General features: G+C 41.8%; 1 protein-coding gene across 1 annotated transcript in view; it reads left to right on the top strand.

Moving 5' to 3' along the window:
- Positions 1-204: 204 nt before the first annotated feature.
- ChT (choline transporter) overlaps positions 205-21,964 on the top strand; it is a 67,628-nt gene continuing 45,868 nt past the window's right edge. Inside the window, exons 1-3 of the mRNA XM_080284752.1 lie at positions 205-484; positions 1,495-1,602; positions 9,982-10,137. Coding sequence (XP_080140878.1) covers positions 313-484; positions 1,495-1,602; positions 9,982-10,137 — 436 coding nt within the window. The 5' untranslated portion in view covers positions 205-312. The remainder of the gene's footprint in view (positions 485-1,494; positions 1,603-9,981; positions 10,138-21,964) is intronic.

The raw sequence follows: 21,964 nt of genomic DNA, 5'->3' as shown, positions 1-21,964 counted from the left end.
TAAGTGAAGAATAATAATTTAAGAACTACTTCTCGTATTCCGAAGGGGAGAAAATAAATTACATGGAAAAATAAATCCAATACCCCTTTTTAAATACTGCCATATACGCAACGAGACTTAGTAAAAACAAACGAACTACAAAACAAAGCAATAACTAAGAGAAACATAAAAAAAAACTATAAAAAGAGCCCAATACAGAAAGGCACCACTATTTCTTTACAAAAAACAAAAATAGAACCAACGGCCAGGCGCCAACTTTTCCCTTAAAACCCTCGACTTTTCCCTCAAAACACCCCACCAAAAACATACAAAATGGTGATCAACGTAGGCGGAGTGATCGCCATCGTGGTCTTCTACCTCCTGATCCTCTTCGTGGGCATCTGGGCGGCCAAGAAGAAGCCAGACACAGGGGAGGATGACGCAGACGATGTGATGCTGGCGGGGAGAAGCATAGGCGTCTTCGTCGGCATTTTTACCATGACGGGTGAGTGTAGGAGGCTTCGTGGCATAGTTTCCTTAGCGATTTATTTAGCTTTGCACCTTAGCATTGTCCTGTATGCACTTATGTCGCTTAATCTTGGTGGGTAGTATAGGCGACTTCATCGGCATTTTTACCATGACGGGTGAATGTAGGAGGCTTCGTAGCACATTTTCATTTGAGATTTATTTTGCTTTTACACCTTAACGTTTTCTTGTAGGTGGGTTAGTGTTCCGTATGCAGGGGGCACAGGAGGTTTCACAGCACACTTTCCTTAGCGACTTATCTAGCATATTACACCTTACCATTGTCTTGTAAGTTTGATTACGATGACGAGTGAGTGTGCCGCATACGAGGTGGATTAGGAGACTTCGTAACACCTCTTTGTTAGTGAATTATCTAAGCCATTATTCCTTACTATTCTGTGCTTCATTATCAACATAGTCTGCATCAATAACAAACAAGAGGATACGGAAATGCAATGTGCAGATTAAGTAGCTAAGGAATTGGTGCTACGGCGCGAAATATCGAAAGCCATTTAAAATGTGACTAGGGCTTGCATTCTCGCTGGGTAAGGAAGCTCCCTAACACCCATTCCTTTGGGATTTATTTTTGAATATAGTTGGTTAATATCCCTTTGTGCCTTCTTTATGCAGAGTATGGCGATATTGGAAGGATTAATATCACACAGAAGAGGAGAGTAAGGCGTAATAAACAAAAGAAAATCGCTTATGAAAAGACGTTAGGGAGCTTCCTCAATCTACGGGCTCGTGTCCTTTTAACCCCTTCAGTCCGATGACACTCCACCCTGCTCCTACCAGACGATTTTCGGAATTCGTTAGGCTGTTGATGAAGCCCTGGGGATCCGTGTCAACCCGGCCAAGAGAAATGATTGAGTTTTTCTTATCCCTTAAATAAATAATGCTCTCTCTCTCTCTCTCTCTCTCTCTCTCTCTCTCTCTCTCTCTCTCTCTCTCTCTCTCTCTCTCTCACTAACCCCCCCCCTCCTCCCTCAGCTACGTGGGTCGGGGGCGGATACATCAACGGCACAGCAGAGGCGGTGTATGATTCGGGCTTGGTGTGGTGTCAGGCGCCCTTCGGATACGCCCTCTCTCTCATCTTTGGTAAGTATTTTCGCAAGTGCTTCTTCACTGGTTCATAATTCACTGTTTTGTCATTCACTTATTCATCGTCTGATACATATTTCGTCTTTCACTACCTCGTCATGCACCGTTTCGTCACTTACCAATTCGTCGACTGTTATATATTTCGTCTTTCATTAATTCGTCATTCACTGTTTCTTCGTTCACTAATTCATCCTCTGGTGCATATTTTGTCCTTCACCCATTCGTTATTCACTGATTTTTCATTTACTCTTCGTCTGATACATACTTCGTCATTCACTAATTTGTCATTCACTTTTTCATCATTCAGAAATTCGTCTTTCACTAATTCGTCACTGGCACTACCTCTGTCGTCTTTGGTACGTATCTCATCCATAATTCGGCTTTTCTAGTTCATCATTCATCATTTCTTCATTCACAGTTTTGTTCTTCACTTATTTCTCATTCACCAGGTCGTCACTGATACGCACTCTCTTTCATCTCTGGTACCTGTCGCGTTCATAATTCGCCATTCAGTAATTTATCATTCACCAATTCGTCATTCACTGTCTTGTCACTCACTGTTTCGTCACTCTCTAATTTGTGACTGATACACCCTCTCTCTTATCTTTGGTACAGTACGTATCTCATAATTCATTTATCACTGCTTCAGCATTCACTAATTTGTCACTTTTCATTGTTCATTGATTATGCACTTACTCTTTTGACTGTCATTGTTTCATCATTCACTAATTACATCTCTCTCTCTCTCTCTTATTTTAGTACATCCGCCCACTTTTCCACGTTAAACATCTGGCTATGATTTCGAAGCAATGAGAATGAGACTTGTGGCTTCGAAGCAAATGACATGGTATCACTGTTCGGGTAAACTGTACTTGTGGGGTTAGGGGTGGGAGGAAGGGTGGGTATGATGGAGGGGGTTTAGGGTGAGGGTAGGAGGGTGGGTGGGTATAATAGAGGGGGTTTAGGGTGTAGGAGGGTGTAGATGTGGTAGTGGTAAGTTGCAATGCAAATAACTGAATCATAGTGGTTTAGGTACTACGTCTGTCCTGAAATGTAATACATGGAATCAAAGGACCAGTTCTGATAGCTACATAGGTATCATGAAAATCGTTTAATCAGTTGGGTAGCTAAAGTAAACAGTTAATTTATAGATGGCAAAATAATACACAAGTGGAATGGATGGGAAGTCATATAAAACACACACACACACACACACACACACACACACACACACACACACACACACACACACACACACACACACATTTACCTTTACAGGAGTTAGTATGGGTTACGATGAATGTTCTTACAGTATTGATGCTGGGTTTCTTCTATAGGTTTTGTTCGTTAAATTAAGTGCAGTGGCAGGTCAAGTCACGTTCTAACACAATCAGTCTGCCCTGGGTTTGTAATCACAGGCGGCTTCAGATTCGGTGTCTCATATGAAAATCAACACTCACGTAATCATATGGAAACCTCTTGCAACAGGTTAACTCTTCCTCAACATTAGTAGACTGGGAGGGGATTTTTAGCGAGTTGGTGTAATCTGTCCGATACTTTCATCTCGTTGACATAAGCAAGGCATTTTAGGGGAAGGAGGGGAACTTGAAGAGGCTTCGTTCTTACACCCATGGCTTACATAATTATAACTTACAGATAGACACTAGTAAGCCTAAGCCACACGAACGTTTTGAAAGTGACGTAACCATTTACCTTTAGTATCCAAAGGCAACAACTGGCAACCATTCCTCTGTCGCGCCTAACCCAGTCCCGCTCACCTCTTACCCCCTCCCTGGTACCCTCCCTCCTACCCACCCCCTCTCCTCTTTCCCCCCCCCCTCTCTCCCATATCCCCTCCTTCATACCTTCCCTCCCCTTCCACTCACCCCTGCCCCCTCAGGCGCAGTTATCAGACCAACGGTACCCCTACAGCAGCTTCAACGTTACAAATCTTAGTCTCTGCATCGAATTCATTGCCAGGTATTTAACGCAGTGTCAGGAGTAAGTATCTGCTATGTAATTCGTCTGTCACTGATTCGTTACTCATTATTTCGTCATTCACTAACTCATCACTGACACGCCCTCTCTCTCATCACGAATGAGTAATTTATTCACAATCTGTCATTCTGTGATTCATTGTTCACTAATTTGTCATTCTTTCGTTATTCACTGGTTATGCTTTCACAGTTTTGTCTCTCGGGGTTTCCTTCACAAATTCATCCCTGACATGCCCTCATTCTCGTCTCGGGTATGTTTCTGATTCATGATTCATTTTTCACTGATCTATTAATCACTAGTTCGTCTCACTAATTCGTCATTCACTATTTCGTAAGTGATATGCTCTTTCCCTTGTTTCTGGTTCGCCTGTCCTTCATAATTCGTTATTCACAGTTTCATTATTCAGTAGTTCGTCATCTGCTTATACCATGATTCGCTATTTTGTTATTCACTCAGTATCCATTCATTTATTTGTTATTCCCTCATTGTTATTCACTAATTTGCAACTCACTAAATCGTCACCTATTGTTTCGTTTTTCCCTACTTCTTTAACTTACTCTTCATTTGCCGATTCGTCATTCGCTACTTCGTCATTCACTGATTCGTTATTTACTAATTTATCATTGACTAAATTGTTATTTACTTATTATTTATTCACTGTTTCTTCCCTCCAATTCATCACTCACTAAATATCATTCACTAATTTGCCATTCATTAATTACCAATTTGTCAGTCACTTTGTCATTCACTAATTTCTTTCACTCTTTCCTTACACTGATTTGTCCTTCAGTATTTCATCAATCACTAATTTGTTATTTACTTATTCATCAATCACTAAATTGTTATTCATTTATTCATCATTCACTAATTTTAACTTTCAGCTTTACTCTGATTCGTCATGCACTCCTTTTCCATTCACTAACTCGTCACTAATTCGTATTTCACCAAGTCATTCGTCAGTTCAATAATTTGGTTTGGTGGGCACCTGCTAACTTATCTACCATTCAGTAATTCACCATTCATTCATTCCTTATTCATTACTCATTCAGTTACTGTGGCAGCCTAGATGGTATCAAGTCCTTGTTATTCATCATTCACTAGTTTCTTCATTAGCTTCAGATTCACCCTCTCCTTTATTTTGATCTGCACACTCCAAGTCATAAGTTTTAATATTCGGTCGCTTCTATTCACATTTACCGTATGTCTGCCATTTTTTTTTTTCTCCTTTACGGATCATAAAGCGACGCGAATTGCCTGTGGGTTGAGAAGCATTTAAATTCTCTCTTTCTCTCTCTCTCTCTCTCACACACACACACACACACACACACACACACACACACACACACACACACAGATAGAGAATATTAGCCAGAAGAGCATCATCATCATCATCATCATCATCATCATCATCATCATCCGGACCTCCTTTCCCACTCCGTGTAATATTTCACCTTTTCTGCTTCTCTCTTCCTTGCACTGACTAATATTCCTAAGTTGTGAGAGGCTTAGTGTTTATCTCCGTCTGGTATTTCATCTCTTTTCCTTCCCACTTTCTTTTGCTGACTAATTTTCCTGAGCTGAGAGAGGCTTGGTATATTTCTCTGTGTGTGCCAGCGGAGTAACATGAGGAAAAGAGGCGAAATATTAGTCAGAGAAATATACCAAGCCTCTCTCAGCTCAGGTATATTAGCCAGCAAAGGAAAGTGGGATGGAAAGAAGATGAAATACTAGACGGAGATGAACACTAAGCTTCTCACAACTTAGGAATATTAGTCAGCGGAAGAAAGAGAGAAGCAGAAGAGGTGAAATTTTAGGCGGAGAAACACAACAAGCCTCTCACAGCTTAGGAATACTAGCCAATAGAGGAAAATGAGATGTACGAGAGGTGAAATACGAGACGGAGATTCATGCTAAGCCTCTCACAACTTAGGAATATTAGTCAGCAAGGGAAGTGAGGAGATGTGAAATTTTAGGAAGAGAAACACAGCAAGCCTCTCCGGCTCAGGAATATTAGTCATGAAAAGAAAGTGAGAAATGGCAGAGGTGAAATTTTACGTAGAGAAGCACAGGAAGCCTCTCACAGTTTAGGAATATTAGACAGAAGGATAGTAAGCAGAAGAGGTAGAAGGGTAGGCTAATTTTTGTCCCCGACTCTTCACGCACATTAATTCCTTATTCACCATTCACTAATTTGCCATTCAATTAGGATGTGCCTTCTCCTTCACTGTGGATATGTACAAGCTCACTAATTCACGATTGGCCAGTTCGTCAGCCACTGATTCACCCTTCACGTATTCGTTTTAAAAGAATTAGTCATTCACTAACTAATCTGTTTACTAGTGACTGCAGTGGCGTCACCAGGGGTCTGATTTTGGGGGGGCTGTAGCCCTGGTGTAGGTAAAAGGGGGGGGGGGAGCGAAGCGAGCCTATGCAGCTGGGGGGTACGGGGGGGAGCTGTAAGCCCCCCCGGAAAATTTTTCGGAAATTGAGCAGTTTTAGAGGCATTTTTGAGGCCTATAGATGAAGAAAAAGTAATATAAGGTCTCACAGGCTATTAATAAGAAACTTATAGGACACATGAATATTGATGGGCCTACAGTAATACCAGGTATCAGTAAGCCTTATGATATAATGTGTACAAGGTAATTGTATGAAGCTTTTTTGCAGATAATAGTTTTTCTTCAATTGCTAGTATTATGTGGTATCATAACGGTTTCTTAGTCTTACCATATTAAATTTGATAATTCAAAGAAGCTCTTTATTCAATGTATATAGATATAATTGCCAAGATTTATCTTCCATACCGGTACTGTGATAGGAAAACAAATCCATTCACAAAAAAAAAAAAAAAATTATGAAATATTATTCTAAAACAAGTAGCTCCAATTCATAAAGCAATTACATTATAAAACCATTTTGATAAAACATAATTGCAAAAAAAAAAAAAAATGTATTCTATAAAAACTGATATCCTCCTATGCAGTGACATAATGCAATGTGTTTACTAGTGACTGCAGTGGCGTCACCAGGGGTCTGATTTTGGGGGGGCTGTAGCCCTGGTGTAGGTAAAAGGGGGGGGGGAGCGAAGCGAGCCTATGCAGCTGGGGGGTACGGGGGGGAGCTGTAAGCCCCCCCGGAAAATTTTTCGGAAATTGAGCAGTTTTAGAGGCATTTTTGAGGCCTATAGATGAAGAAAAAGTAATATAAGGTCTCACAGGCTATTAATAAGAAACTTATAGGACACATGAATATTGATGGGCCTACAGTAATACCAGGTATCAGTAAGCCTTATGATATAATGTGTACAAGGTAATTGTATGAAGCTTTTTTGCAGATAATAGTTTTTCTTCAATTGCTAGTATTATGTGGTATCATAACGGTTTCTTAGTCTTACCATATTAAATTTGATAATTCAAAGAAGCTCTTTATTCAATGTATATAGATATAATTGCCAAGATTTATCTTCCATACCGGTACTGTGATAGGAAAACAAATCCATTCACAAAAAAAAAAAAAAAATTATGAAATATTATTCTAAAACAAGTAGCTCCAATTCATAAAGCAATTACATTATAAAACCATTTTGATAAAACATAATTGCAAAAAAAAAAAAAAATGTATTCTATAAAAACTGATATCCTCCTATGCAGTGACATAATGCAATGTGGATTTTTTTTTTCATTCATTTCACAGTATTACTTATCAATGAATGTAAACTAAAATTGCAGTTCATTGCAGAGAGAGAGAGTTTTAGCCTACTTTCCCACTCTGTACGTTTAGGACAATATATTTGCAACAATGAGAAATAGCCTAGGCCTAGCCAATTTAAAAATAAATCAATAAAAAAAAAATCCTGGCCTAAGCTTCATAAAATGACTACTGAAATAGTTTGATATAGGGCTACTTACACATGTCTGAATGGGTTCTGCTGTGGGGTTATCTGGGGTTGCTTCTGGCACCTCATTCCCAATAACAGCCACTTTTTCTTGGCATTCATCTGAGTCATCTTTGGAGGTGCGGGTGAGAATTTCCTTATGTCACCCTGTCCCTGAGGATTTTTAAATGACATTTTCATCACTTGAGTGGCTGCTGGCTGACATCCGCAAATGTATTAATGTAGAATAGCCTATAAAAGGGAAATGACATTCAGTTCTGACAGTCGAGTGTCGACTGAACCAAGTACTGCCGACTCTTTGTTTAGTGTATAGGCTAGATCTCATATCTGTAAAAACAAAAATGAACAGGTAAAGTGAGGTGGCTAGCAATATACCGGAACGTAGTAACGTCTAAACACCCACTGAAACCAATACATTCAAATAAAACCGAAAACAAAACAGGATTTAGCCACAGTTCACAGACACTTCTCAATGTAAACAAAGATTCCGAGTTCCGATACTCTGAACATTCGAATTTGTGAAAAATTGCATAGATCGGTGCCTGTATTAATAAAAACTTCTAGGAGTACTCCTAAAATTACTACTAAAAGTGGTTGTAGCTGAGAGTTGCTTCTAAAAGTTCCTTCTAGGAGGACTCGTAGTAGTAATTTCGCTCATACCATGAAGTGTTACCAACACAAAGAATCTCTGCTTAAAATTTTTTAAAAATTACCATTACAAAGCCTTAGAGTATCAGTATGTAGTTTAAAATGAAAAACTAGTTTTTATATATAGAAACAACATCTATTTGATCATATATTATGATTCGTTACGAATGTCGATAAAATGGATAAAATGTAAACACATCGTGTGGTCAGCTGATCGTACCTGCTACCATCGGGGCATCGTGCGTACATACTACAATGACCGTCAACAATGGCACAATTTCAAGATTCCACGGCTGCAGATAAATTCAGGAGAAAGAGAAACTGGACGGAGGGAGTGTACGAGGGACCTTCACAAACCTCTTAACAGTGTGTGGAGCAGTTAGAGCGTAGAGTGTTTCCGTTATCACATTGCTCACTGATGGCTGCGATGGTCCAAAGTCATCACAATTACACTGCTGCATTTTTCCAGTTGCAAGGTACCTAAATAGTATCAACAATTTCATCTCGGATGTGAGAGGAAGGTTTCGGTGTGTGGGCCTTTCCAGCACATCTCTTACTAAATCAGTAATAAATAATGCCCTCATGATCGAAACGGTACCTTCTTACAAGTTCTTGATCAACATATTCTATGAATGCATCCTTCCGAGCTCGAAAATTTCTGCGTGGTGGGTGGTGTCGTTCAGCCATGGTCTATGTTGTCTTGTTTCTTGGTGTTTGAGGGACGCAGCTACTGTCTTTACTGTCACTAAAAGCCTTCCTAACTCCTTAAAAGTCCTTGTGGAGGACTTTTATTTTTAGCGATTTTACGAGTAAACTTAGGAGTTGAAAGTAACTTTTAGGAGTACTTCTAGTAGTCAGGAGCCAAATTTCACTTTGAGAGGAACTTTTACTCCTAGGAGTTTTTATTAATACGGGCACAGATATTTTAGACTGCATAATCCAATTTTAAAGCTCCGTGATTAATATATACCATATTATATATTGTAAATAAATAATAAGTCTGATAAATGTAATACAATCTTGCATTCATTGTGCAATAAATATATTTCAAAGAAAACCAAGCTTGGAAAAAGTATATGGGAAACTAACTATTATGATTTGAGTCATAGGTTTACGTAAATTGTGAGTAACTAATCACGTTATATAGCTATAAATAATATTGTATTAAACTATTATGGATGCACGAATAAAAGTGGATTGGCGGTAGGGGGTCGGGGGAAAGCTAGGTGGGTCAATGCCGAGCTGCAAGCGTATACTATGTAAGCTGGTGATTTTTTATTATTATTATTTTGGGGGGCTGCATTTTCGGCGGGGCTGAGTCCTTGATTTGGGGGGGCTAAGCCCCCCTAGCCCCCCTCCTGGTGACGCCTATACTAGTGAGTCATTCACTAAATTATTATTTACTAAGTTGTTCGTTCAGTAATTAATCACTCACATTGCTGATATTTCTGTAACCTTTTATACACAAACAAATTACTGTTAAGAGTGAAGTTTGGTCAATATCCATGCAGTCTATAAGTTGATCATGCCTAGTTCATACGCACAGTCTTGTCTTATATATCCTGCAGACAGGCGGAGTGTAGTTCATACGTAATCTCTGTGTTAAGCGTACTCTCTAACCATGTAACTCATGTACCAGTAATCTGTATTTTGAATGTACTCCCTAGTTCATACACTTGCAATCTCAGTGCTGACTATGCTGTCAAGTACATATACACGGAATCTCTATGTATATGTTGCTCATATTGTTTACCTCATATTATAATCTCTCTGCAATCCCTGTTAAATATGGTGTCCAGTCCCTCCACACAACCTGTACATTGATATCCCACCAGGCGGTGTGCTGTTTGCCAACAAAATGCGGTCCCAGGGTTACGTCACCATGTTGGACCCTCTGCAGGACAAATTCGGGGAGCGGATGGGGGGCCTGCTCTTCCTGCCGGCGCTCTGTGGTGAAGTGTTCTGGTCCGCCGCCATCCTCGGGGCCCTAGGTGAGTCGACAGAGGTGAAGTAGGTCAGAGAGGAGTGGCAGAGGGTTTTAGATTACGTAGCTAGAGGGAGGCCTGTTGACTCCACAAGGGACAATGGGGAAACAAACTTCATTGATTAAGGCCATGTTCTGGATGTGAATTAGGCCAGGGAGGAAATAGATGAGGATTTTAGATTACATTGTGAAAATAACACTCCGATTTACTCCCAGTGACATGAAACTAGTTCTTTTGATCCGCTGCTATACTCGGTAATCTCGGTGAATGTGACCATGTTCTGTGAAGAGGTGAATTAAGTCAAGGAAAAGGAAATGGACGTGTTGTACCCACATGCATTATAGAGAAATGACAGGAATGGTATATCCGAAGTGAATGAGCGATTTATCCATACACCTGTGGGTATTAATTCTTACATTCAGACAGTCATCTCACCCAGGCTACAGAAAAGAGTACCTATGGAATTTTGGCTACTTAGCAAGAAGGTTCAACTGTGTACCTATCAGCAACACGGAGGACAAAAGGAAGCACACTATGGAACGAAGTCTGTCGGTCTTTGGCTGGTTAGGTGTTCTGGAAAGAGGTGAATTGGGCCAAGGGAGAGTGGTAGAGGATTTTAAGCCAACAGGAAGGTAACTGCGGCAGATACTGAATTTCTACCAAGTCCCAGCCTTCGCCCAAATGACCTACGTTAGTCGTGTTACATAGAAGCCCATACTGTGACGCCGGGAGGACAAAGACAAGAGGAGACAAAGAACGAGAAGAGAAGTTTCTGTCTGTCGTCCCTCCTCTGACTCGTGGATGGAAGTTTTTTTGCTTTTTTTTTTTTTTTTTTTGAAGAATTAGGTCAGTGATGAATGGATGAGGAATTTACCCCATCAATCCAACGACATATTTCTGTCAGTCATGCTATCACCAGACGATTTTATTCAGCCCGGGGGAATCTGTACCTGTGAGGGGGTTTTATGAAGGCAGTGTCTAGCCCCCCGAAATGTCTCTCTCAGCTGCATGAAATCGTCTGTAGATAGTAATGATATAGTGGAAAAATAGCATGCGTCAACGGGCTGAAAGGGTTATGATCTGGGTCTGCATTCTCGCAGGGTAAGAAGGCTCCCTAGCACCTTTTCCTTAGCTATTTAGTTTTGGATATTGCTGGTTAAGATCCTATTGAATGTTGTTTATGCAGAGTATGGAGACATCAGACGGATTTACACAACACAGGTGAGGAGAGAAAGATGTAATAAGCTAAGTAAATCGCTAAGGGAAAGGTGTCAGGGATAAGTCGAGCCTTGCCAATAGATGAAGGCGGTCAAAGAAAATAATTAAGGATTTTAGATCATGCAGCGAGGACACTGATGAAAAGGAAATGGAGGAGGAAGAAGAAGAGGAGGAAGAAGACCAGGAAGAAGAAGAGAAAGAAGAAAAAGAGGAAGAAGAGGAAAATGGATATGGAAAAGGAGGAAATATGGAATCACGACAAACAGAGGAAACAGAAAAAGCAAACGGAGAAAAAGTCCAGTGAAGGAGAGAGACAGAGACAGACAGACACACACAAACACACACACACACACACACACACACACACACACACACACACACACACACACACACACACACTGAGAGAGAGAGAGAGAGACGGAATAAAGATATGGAGACAAGGAGAGGAGAACTGAACTTAGGTTAAAGAGAATATAAAGATAAAAGGAAAATAGAAGGAAAGTGATACGAAGAAGAAAGAGGGAAGAGGGAATAAGAATGCCAAAGGAAAAAGAAATCCAGTGTAAAAGACAGATTAGAGGAAAGAGAAGGAAGAGGAGAGAGGGACTAAAAAAAAATGTTGTAAAAGAATGAAGGAATTGGAATCAGGAATGAGGATTAAAGTTACGTGAGAGGGAAAGAAAGAATGGCAAAGTTGATGAGAAAAAAATGGGAGGAAGAAGAAGAAGAGAAGACGAAGAAGAAGACGAAGAACAAGAAGACGACTAAGAAGAAGAAAAAAGAAAAACAAGAAGAGAAAGAAGGACAAATACAAGAAGAAAAAGATGAAGAAGAAAAAAGCTTAAATTTATGACTACTAAGAACGAGGCTGAAGAGGAGGATGAGGAGCAGGAGCAGCAGGAGAAGTAAGAAGGAGGAGGAGGAGGAGACAGACTGGGTGAAAAGAAAAGGAAGAAATGAATAAATCTGTGAAAGAAACTGAAGGGATAGCTGAAGAGAAGAGGAGTAAAAACCTGAGAGAGAGAGAGAGAGAGAGAGAGAGAATACTGGAGCAAGTGTGGAGAATGATAAGAGAAAGAAAAGAGAGATAGAGGGTATTCGCGAGGAAGTTGAAAAAGTAGAGAGAGAGAGAGAGAATACTAGAGCAAGAATGGAGAATGAGAAGAGAAAAAGAGAGAGAGAGTATTCTCGTGGAAATGGAATAAGCAGAGAGAGAGAGAGAGAGAGAGAGAATACTGGAGCAATAGTGGAGAATGAAAAGAGAAAGAGAAAAGAAGTAGAGAGAGAGAGAGAGACTACTGGAGCAATCGTGGGGAATGAAAAGAGAAAGAGAAAAGTAGAGAAAGAGAGAGAGAGAGGGTAGAGAAAATTTGCTCAAGGAATGTGAATTGAAATTGTCGGGTATGAAATAAGGTTAGTATGTGCGTGAGAGGGGAGGGGGAGGGCAGAGGGAGAGGGGGAGGAATGGAGGGGACGGGGAGAGGGGAAGGAGGGGAAGGGAAAAAGACAAGAGGAGGAGGTACGTAGAGAAAGGAAAGGGTTGAGAGGAAGGAATGGAAGGGAAGAGAAGGGAAGGGAAGGGAAGGGAAGGGAAGGAGGGGAGTGAGAAAAGAATGGATGGGAAGGAATGAGGAGGGAGAGGGAGAGAGGAAACTGGATGGATGGAAAGGAAAGAGGAGAGGGGGAGAGGAGGGAGAAAGAGAGTGGAATAGAGAAGGGAAGAGAATGGGAGAGAGGGTAAGGGAGGGGGAGGGAGAGAGGAGGTAAAGGAGGGAAGGCAGGGAGAAAGAACAATGATAGGGAAGAGAGGAGAGAGGGAATGTTGGGTTGAGGGGGAGGGTAAGGGAATGGGAGGAGAGGGGAAAGGGAGAGAGAATGAGAAGAGAGGGGAGAGACGGAGAAGGTAGGTAAGAGATAGGAGAGGGAGAGGAAGGAGGGATAAGAAGGGAAGGATGAAGAAAAGGGAAAGAAGAGGAAGGTAGGGAGGGGGAGAGGAGACAGGGGGAGAGGGATAATCAACGGGGAGGGGAGGACGGGAGAGATACGTTGGAGAAGAGAAAGGAAGGGAAGAAAGTAGAAGAGGAAAGGAATGGGAGAGGAGAGAGGGAGAGGAGGAAGTAAGGAGGTAGGAAAATAGCGAGAGAGAGAGAGAGACGAATAATGAAAGAAAGATACCTCACACTGGAAGATAGCTTTAATGAAATACTGACATGGGAGAAAGAAGAAAGAGTGGGAAAGATACTCGTGTCTCAGACTGGAAGACAAGATTTGCCGAATTACTGATGTGAGAGAAAGAAAGGGAACTCTGACACTGGAAGGGAGCTATGAGAGTAAAAAGAGAAAGAAAGATATCTCACAGTGGAAGAGAGTTTCAATAAAGTACTGATGAGAGAGAAGAAAGAAAGAAAAAGAAAGATATCTCAGTGGAAGATAGTTTCGATGAAGTGCTAATAAAAGAGAAGAAAGAAAAAGAAAGATAACTCACTGGAAGATAGTTTTAATTAGTTTTAACGAAATACAAACAAGATTAAAAACAAAAATAAATTGACCAAAAACAGCTAGCACTGGAAGATTGCATTATTGAAATGTTGGGAGGGAATAAAATCCATCTATCCCTCATCCATTTTTTTTTACCTATTTTTGCCCCATTAGGAAAGTAGGGGCCCGGGGCTAGGCTAGTTATTTTCGATATTTAAGGCGAGAGTAACCCCCTTTGAGTAGTTTTATGAACAGTATACCCAACCACCTCTCGGATGTAAACCCATAGAGACCCAATCCGGTTGGAGCTACCGTAACCCACTGAACCACCAAGCGGCATTTGGGTATAAGGTTTACAGGAAAATAATTGGCTTGTCACTCGGCGCAGAGTCACCTTTAGCTCTACATCGAGTGAGTGGAAGGATAGCTTCAATGAAGTACTGACACGGGTACAGAGAGAGAGAGAAAGAGAGAGAGAGAGAGAGAGAAGAAGAAGAAGAAAAGAAATCCCTCACTTGGAGACGTTTTTTTCGAGGTACAGAAGAATAAAGAGAAAGAAAGACAAAATCAAGAAAAAGCGAGGTCATACTGAAAGACAGCTGTAATTTTCCCCCATTTCTTTCGCTACTGAACTAACCCTTTCACCCCCATGACGTCTTTTGTGTATATATTTATTTATTTTTTCAATTTATTCTTGCGATCTCCAGACGATTTTATTCAGCGTAGGTCAGACTCTTCGACCTGGAGGGGTTAGACACAGCCTTCACCAACCCCTTCACAACCAGGACGCTTTACCAGGCTGAATAAAATCGTCTGGAGGCAGGAAGAATGAAAAAAAAAAAAACCCTCTCTGTCTTTTTTTTTCCTTCCCTCTTTCGCTCCTAACTTTCAACTGTCTCTCATTCCTAACTTTCCTCCAAGCCCTCCAAGCTTTTAACCTAACTCTGCTTCCTGTAACGACAATTAACCTCTCACCTAACTAACTCTCCATGCCCTAACTTCCACCTGTTTAACTCTCCTTGCCTTAACTCTCACATAGTTAACTCTTCCTGACCTAACTCCCTGTCCTAATTCTCACCACCTTAACTCTCCTTGTCCTAACTTTCCATGCTCTGATTCCCTCCAGTCTAACTCACCCTGCCCTCTCTCCTAATTAACTCACCCTGCTTCTCTAACTCTCACCTAGCTAACTCTCCCTGCCCTACCTCGCACCTAACTAACTCTCCCTCCACTAACTCTCTCCTAACTTTCCTTGCATTTACTCTCACCTTAATCTCTTATAACTCTCACCTGGCCCATCTTCCCTGCGCCAACTCTCACTACACGAACTCTCCCTGGCCTAAATATCACGTCACTCTCCCTGCTCCAACTCTTGCTTAACTTTTGCTGCCCTAACTCTCACCTAACTCTCCTCACTCTAATTTCTCCGTTCTAACTCTCCCTACCCTAACTCCTGGTTAAGTTTCTTTTTGCCCTAACTTCCAACTAACTCTCCCTGTCTCAACTCTTCCAAATCCAGCATCAATTCATTACTCTAACTCTCCACCCTTTAAGTTTCACAAGTAACATTTCCTTCCCATAACTCCAGTCTAATTCTCCCTGCTTTCATCACTCTCCCTATCCTAAACATGAGAATAACATCTAGCCTTCACACTTTCCATTCTCGTAACTCTCCAGTCTAACTCTCCTTACCCTAACTCTCCATTCACTCTAACACAACCTCCACACTAACTCTCCCTGTCCTAACTCTTCCATTACTAACACCTCTTACTCTGAAAAACTCTCCTAAATATGGAGCGCATCTCCTAATATGTCCCTTCTTCACTTCTCCCTAATCTTCTCTCTGCATTTAACTCTCCTTATCTTTAACTTTCTCGCTACACCAAAACTACACCCATACCCAAACTTTCCTTCCCCTCACTCTCTCCAAAGTAACTCTACCCTAAAGAAAAAACTGACTAACCTCTCCCACTCTCCGTCACTATAGGCAAGTACCATAGTATACAGCATCTCTTCTTGTCACTTCTAACTCTCCCTGTCCTAACTCTCCTTAGTCTACCTCCAGTCTAACTCTCCCTGCGCTGAATTCTCTCCGTCATACCAAAAACGAATAACTCCCTGGCTATTATTCTTTCCTAACATGTCCTTCCCTAACTCACCTCTAACTTACATTTTCCTCCCTAACTTTCACCTGTCCACCACTTCCCCTTAACCAACATATTCCTTCCTAACTCTAACATTTTCTCCCCTAACCCTCTGTCCTTACTGACACTTCCTAACTTAACTCTCCTAACTAACATCTAACTCAGCTCTCCCCTGACTAACATTTTCCCCTCTGACTCTTCCCTAACAAAAACCTAACTTATGAGTACAATTCGCCCCAACACTCCTAGCTAACAGTTTCTACCATTACTCTCTCCTAACATTATCTCTCCTACTGATCATTTCCTCTCCTCTTTCTCCTAACATTCCCCCCTCCAACTCTCTCCTAACATTTCTCTAACTCTCCATGATTTAATTCTCTCTGCATTTAACTCTCCTTGTGCTTATTTCTCCCCCAGGCGTCACACTCTCCGTCTAACAATACGTGGAGGACTAACTGGCCGTCGCTGTCTCCTAACATTTCCTACCCCAACTCTCCTAACGAACTCCTACCTAACTAACTCTCCTTTCAACACTACTCCAGGTGCCACACTCTCCGTCATACTCAAGACGTGCAACTGGCGTGGTCCCCTTTCGCTAACATTTCCACTTGCTACTCCCTCCTAACTAACAATTCCTCCCCTAACTCCCTCCTAACTAACAAACTCTCCTCTCAACACTGCTCCAGGTGCCACACTCTCCGTCATACTGAACATGGACAACGAGCTGGCTGTCATACTGTCTGCCTGTATCGCCGTGGCATACACACTATTCGGGGGCCTCTATGCCGTGGCGTATACCGATGTTGTTCAGCTAGGGTGTATATTCGTGGGACTGGTAATGCTCTGTGCACGAATTTCTTTGGCACCATGGTTTTCGTGTTGGCTTAGAGAGAGAGAGAGAGATTAATAGTCGTAAAGTCGTATATATAGATAGTTGGTTTCGAGCCTGTGTTTTCTTGATGGTGCACACTTCTTTTTTATACACACGAATTAGTGAGCAACTCTGATGTATTTTCGTGGGGCTGGCAATGCTCTGTGCACGAATTTTTGGGCTCCCTGGTTTTCGTGTAGGCTTAGAAAAATAGACTAGTGGACGTAATAATGGATGTTTCACGAATTCTGTCTCTTTTTAGATAAATGAATATATAGCATTTCGTAGGCTTGATATATAGATTTCGTGTTTTCGTTTAGGTGTTGAATTCGAAATCTATATATCAATGGTGCACGCATAGATGTACTACGTGCACGAATGTATCACTGGTCCAGCTATAAGTATGTTCGTGGACCAGGTAATACAATTTGCACGAATCTTTCCACCTTGACTTTCGTGTATGCTCAAAATATAATTACTGACATAATAGAGGTGATTGTTTCTCGAGTCCATCCATTTTCCATTTATAGTGTACAAATAAAGCCAATTCGTGTCAGCAAAGAATTAGTTTACGATGCACGAATACTGTTGGTAGCATCTGTTTTACCCACATTAGTAGTAGTATTCGTGTGACATTCGTGTAAATCCTAAACACCGCACGAATGGTTGTAAATAAGTTAGCACTATGGCATCAGACCAGTTCGAATTAGCAAAGGGTCACTCTAAGTACGAATATGTGTAAATATGTATGAATATGTATAGATGTGTGGCATTCGTGTAGGTTCTAAACACTGCACGAATATTCATAAATAAACACTATGAAGACAAACCACGTCATGAGATATTTATAGTAACATCACTGAGACATGCTACTGAATACAGTTTGTAGTACATGAATTACGAATATTAGGTCTAGCCGCCTACCCATACACGAACGGCTATTACAATGGCATTCGTATAAAGCCTAAGCATACATAAACAAGGAGGAACATTTATAAACAACAACAACACATATATAAACGAGATGAATAACAAGCAAATCTTTTCTCTACATGACCACCACTTTTTTTCTTTCTTTTTTTTATGTGTATTGTCTATTGCGTTTAATATCACTGTTGTATTATGAGTGAAAGATTTTTATTTTTTTTTAAATGCAATGGGAGCTTGTAGACAAAATGATGTTAAATTCCTACTTAGTGTATGACGGTGATAAAAGAGTGATGATGATGATGATGATGATGATGATAATGATGACACTAACATTGATGATGATGATGATGATGATGATGATGATGAAGATGACAATAACAATAATGATGATGATGATGATAATGATGACAATAACAGTGATGATGATGATAATAATAACAATGGTAATGATAATGATGATGATGATGAACAGTGATGATGATGATAATAATAACAATGGTAATGATAATGATGATGATGATGGTGATGGTGATGATAATGACAAGTATAAAATGATGATAATGACAAATGAACTTAAGCTTCTTGAAACTGTATCTAGATGGAAAATAATGTACTTACTAGGGTAGTTAGTGGGTAGTGTTAGAAGTGTGATGAGAGGTTCATGAAGTGGTTAGAGGTTGGTGGAGTGGTTAGAAATTAGTGGTGTGGTTAGAGGTTAGTGGTGTGGTTAGAGGTTAGTGGAGGGGTTAGAGGTTAGTGGAGTGGTTAGAGGTTAGTGGTATGGTTAGTGGTGTGGTTAGAGGTGGTATTTCTGGCTATATTGATCACATGACCTTTCGGTACTGCTCTCTCTCTCTCTCTCTCTCTCTCTCTCTCTCTCTCTCTCTCTCTCTCTACGAACGTATAACCATCATCTATCTATCTATCTATCTGTCTATCTATCTATCTATCTATATCCATCTGTCTGTCCACCTTTCTATCTGTCTGCCTACCTGTCTATCTATGAATCCATCTGTCTACCTGTTTGTCTATCTGTCAGGCCATCTTTCTGTCAATCACTCGATCAGTCAGTCACTTAATCAATCAGTGCATCTATCTTTCTATCTATCAATCTATATCTGTCTCTCTGTATCTCCCTATCTATCGACCTATATATCTGTCTGTCTGTCTGTTTGTGTTTATCTATCGATCTATCTATTTATGTCTCATCAATCAATTAATCAGTCACTTTATCTATCCATCTGTCTGTCTGTCTAGTTATCTATCTATTTATCTATTACTGTTCTGTTCTCTCTCTCTCTCTCTCTCTTTCTTTCATTCATCTGCTCTTTCGCGATATCTTTAACGTTGCAATTATTCATCATCTCTCTCTCTCTCTCTCTGTCCTAAAATCCATCAACCTGTGTACTTATTAATCTCTCTAGGTTGCTGTCTGTCTATCTGTCTGTCCGTCCGTCCGTCTGCCTGTCTGTCTGTCTGTCTGTCCGTCCGTCTGTCTGCCTGTCTGTCTGTCTGTCTATCAGTCTATCTATCTGGATCTTTACCTACCCACGTAACTATATCTATCTTATCTATCCGATATCGATTGAAGTTAAATAGATACTTCTTCCTTCACCTTCTCTCCCTCCCTCTCTTTCTCTCTAATGAATTCACTGAGGAGGAGGAGGAGGAGGAGGAGATGGAAGAGGAGGAGGAGGAGGACGAGGAGGAGGAGGAGGACGAGGAGGAGAAGGAGAAGGAGGGAGCGAAGAAGGGGAAAGAGAGAGAAGAGGGATAGAAAAACGGAGGGAAGGAGGCAGGAAGACAGATGGAAGAAGTGAGGGAGAGAGAGATTTGGAGGAGGGAGGTAATTGAGGGGTTGAGGGAGACAAGCGGATGAGAAGAGAGAGAGAGAGAGAGACAGAGAGAACAGGGAAGTGGAAGAGGAATGGAGAGGAAGTAGGAAGAGGAGGATCTGAGAGGGAAAGGAAGAGGAGGGGGAGAGGATGGGAGGCGGGTGGTCTCTTCGTGGTCTTTTGGGTCTTCACGGTCCGTCAGAGGTCTAAAGAAAGGGGGAGGGGGAGGGAAGAGAGAGAGGGGGGGAGATGGAGGGAGATATGGAGGTATGGAGAGGAAGGAGAGAGAGGAAAGGAGGGTGGTAAGGGGAGAAGGAGGAAGAGAGATTCGGAGGTATGGAGAGAGAGAGAGAGAGAAAGACAGACATATAGACAGACAGACAGACAGACAGACAGATAAAGACAGAGGAAGAAAAGGGGGGGGGAAGAATCAGTGTAGGAAGAGCGAATTAAAAAGTTAACAAAATCACATTAAGATATAAACACATCAGATTAATATATGGGTAAAAATCTCACATCCAAAAAAGCAAAAAAAAAATCACTCAAAAATTAAATAGGAATTGTGTTAACCTCTTCAGTCCATCCACATCATTAATTATTTTCTTTGTATTTACGATTTTACTGAGCTAAGAATATACCTTTCGAGTTTTACAGGTGAGATACAGCCCTAATGAACACCTTCGATGCCACGGTACTTTCCTTGGCTAAATTAAGCGACAGAGAGGAACGTTAGGAATATGAAATAGGGAGACAGACAGACAAGCAAAGGCACAGACAGAAAGACAAATAGATAGATACATTGATAGATAGACTGATAGATGGACAGATTACAGATTCTTCATTAGGCTGGTAAGAGGAATCCTATCTATTTGTTCCTTTCTTACTTTGCCTTCTCTCTCTCTCTCTCTCTCTCTCTCTCTCTCTCTCTCTCTCTCTCTCTCTCATTGCTTTGTCAGCTTTATCTCACTCACTTCCCCTCTCCCTCCCCCTCTCACTCTTGCCACCTGCCCCATTTTACGTGATCCGACTGAAGATATGAGAGAGAGAGAGAGAGAGAGAGAGAGAGGGAGGGAGGGAGAGAGTAGTGTGGGTGGAGATGAAGAGTACTGAGATAGGTGGAGTGGAGAAGAGGGGGTGGAGGAGAGAGGGTGTGGTAGGGAAGCTTGGGCGAATGTGGCAGGAACGGTGTGGCAGGGAGGGTGTGGTAGTGTACTGTGGGGTTTGGCAGGGTGAGGGAATGTGTGTGAGGGTGAAGGTTTGGCAGGGTGAGGGAATGTGTGTGAGGGTGTGTTGAGGATTGGTACACAGTATGCGAGGGTGAGGTAGGGTGTGGGCAGGTCTAATCAATCACACCAGGAGTAGGGCCGAAGTATGAAACTCAGGTGAATAAAACGACCATGCATTATTTTACCTGTGTGTTTTTACCTCTGTTTGAACACCCATACACACACAAAAAAAAAAACGAGAAATCCATATGTTATTAATTATATTTTAACATTTTCCGCTAAACACGCAAAACGAAAAACGCAAAACTCTCTTTCTTGTGTTTGTTTGTTTGTTTTCTTCTGAGTCGGTCAAAGGGCGAAACAAAACAACTCAAGGGCTGGATTTGGCTCCCGGGCCCCCAGTTGAATAGCCCTTAGTGTAGGGAGTGTGGGTGTGGTGGCGGAGTGTGGTAGAAAGGGCGGGTGTGGTTGGAAGGGTCGGTGTAGTAGGAAGGGTCGGTGTGGTAGGGAGGGTGTGGTAGGAAGGGTGGGTGTGGTTGGAAGGGCCGGTGTGGTAGGATGGGTGGGTGAGGTAGGAAGGTTGGGTGTAGTAAGGTGGGTGTGGTAGGGACTGTGGATGTAGAAAGAAGGGTGGGTGTGGTAGGGTGGGTGGGTGTAGTAGGGAGGGTGTGGCAGGTAGGGTGTATGTGGTAGGGAGGGTGGGTGTGGTAGGGTGGGTGTGGTAGGAAGGGTGGGTGCGGTAGGAAGGGTGGGTGTGGTAGAAAGGGTGTGGTAGGGAGGGTGGGTGTAGTAGCGTGGGTGTAGTAGGGTGGGTGGGTGTGGTAGGAAGGATGGGTGTGGTAGGAAGGGTGGGTGTGGTAGGGAGGGTGGGCGTAGTAGGGTGGGTGTGGTAGGAAGGGTGGGTGTGGTAGGGAGGGTGTGGCGTCTGTGGAGCTAACTATTGATCGCACACCCACCCTGTACCTGTCTTCCTTCAGGTGTACCCCTCCTCCCCCTCCCCCTCCCCCTCCCCCCCTCTCTCTCTCTCTCTCTCTCTCTCTCTCTCTTCTCTACAACTCTACCTCCCCCCATCCCTCCCCCCTTCTCTCTTTCTCTCTCTTTCTACTACTACTACTGCTTCTACTACTGCTA

This window comes from Coenobita brevimanus, chromosome 102, assembly GCF_032717465.1.
Source record: "Coenobita brevimanus isolate Jiangsu-jjx chromosome 102, ASM3271746v2, whole genome shotgun sequence".
Lineage (NCBI taxonomy): Eukaryota > Metazoa > Arthropoda > Malacostraca > Decapoda > Coenobitidae > Coenobita > Coenobita brevimanus.
This window is presented reverse-complemented; position numbering and strand designations above follow the sequence as displayed.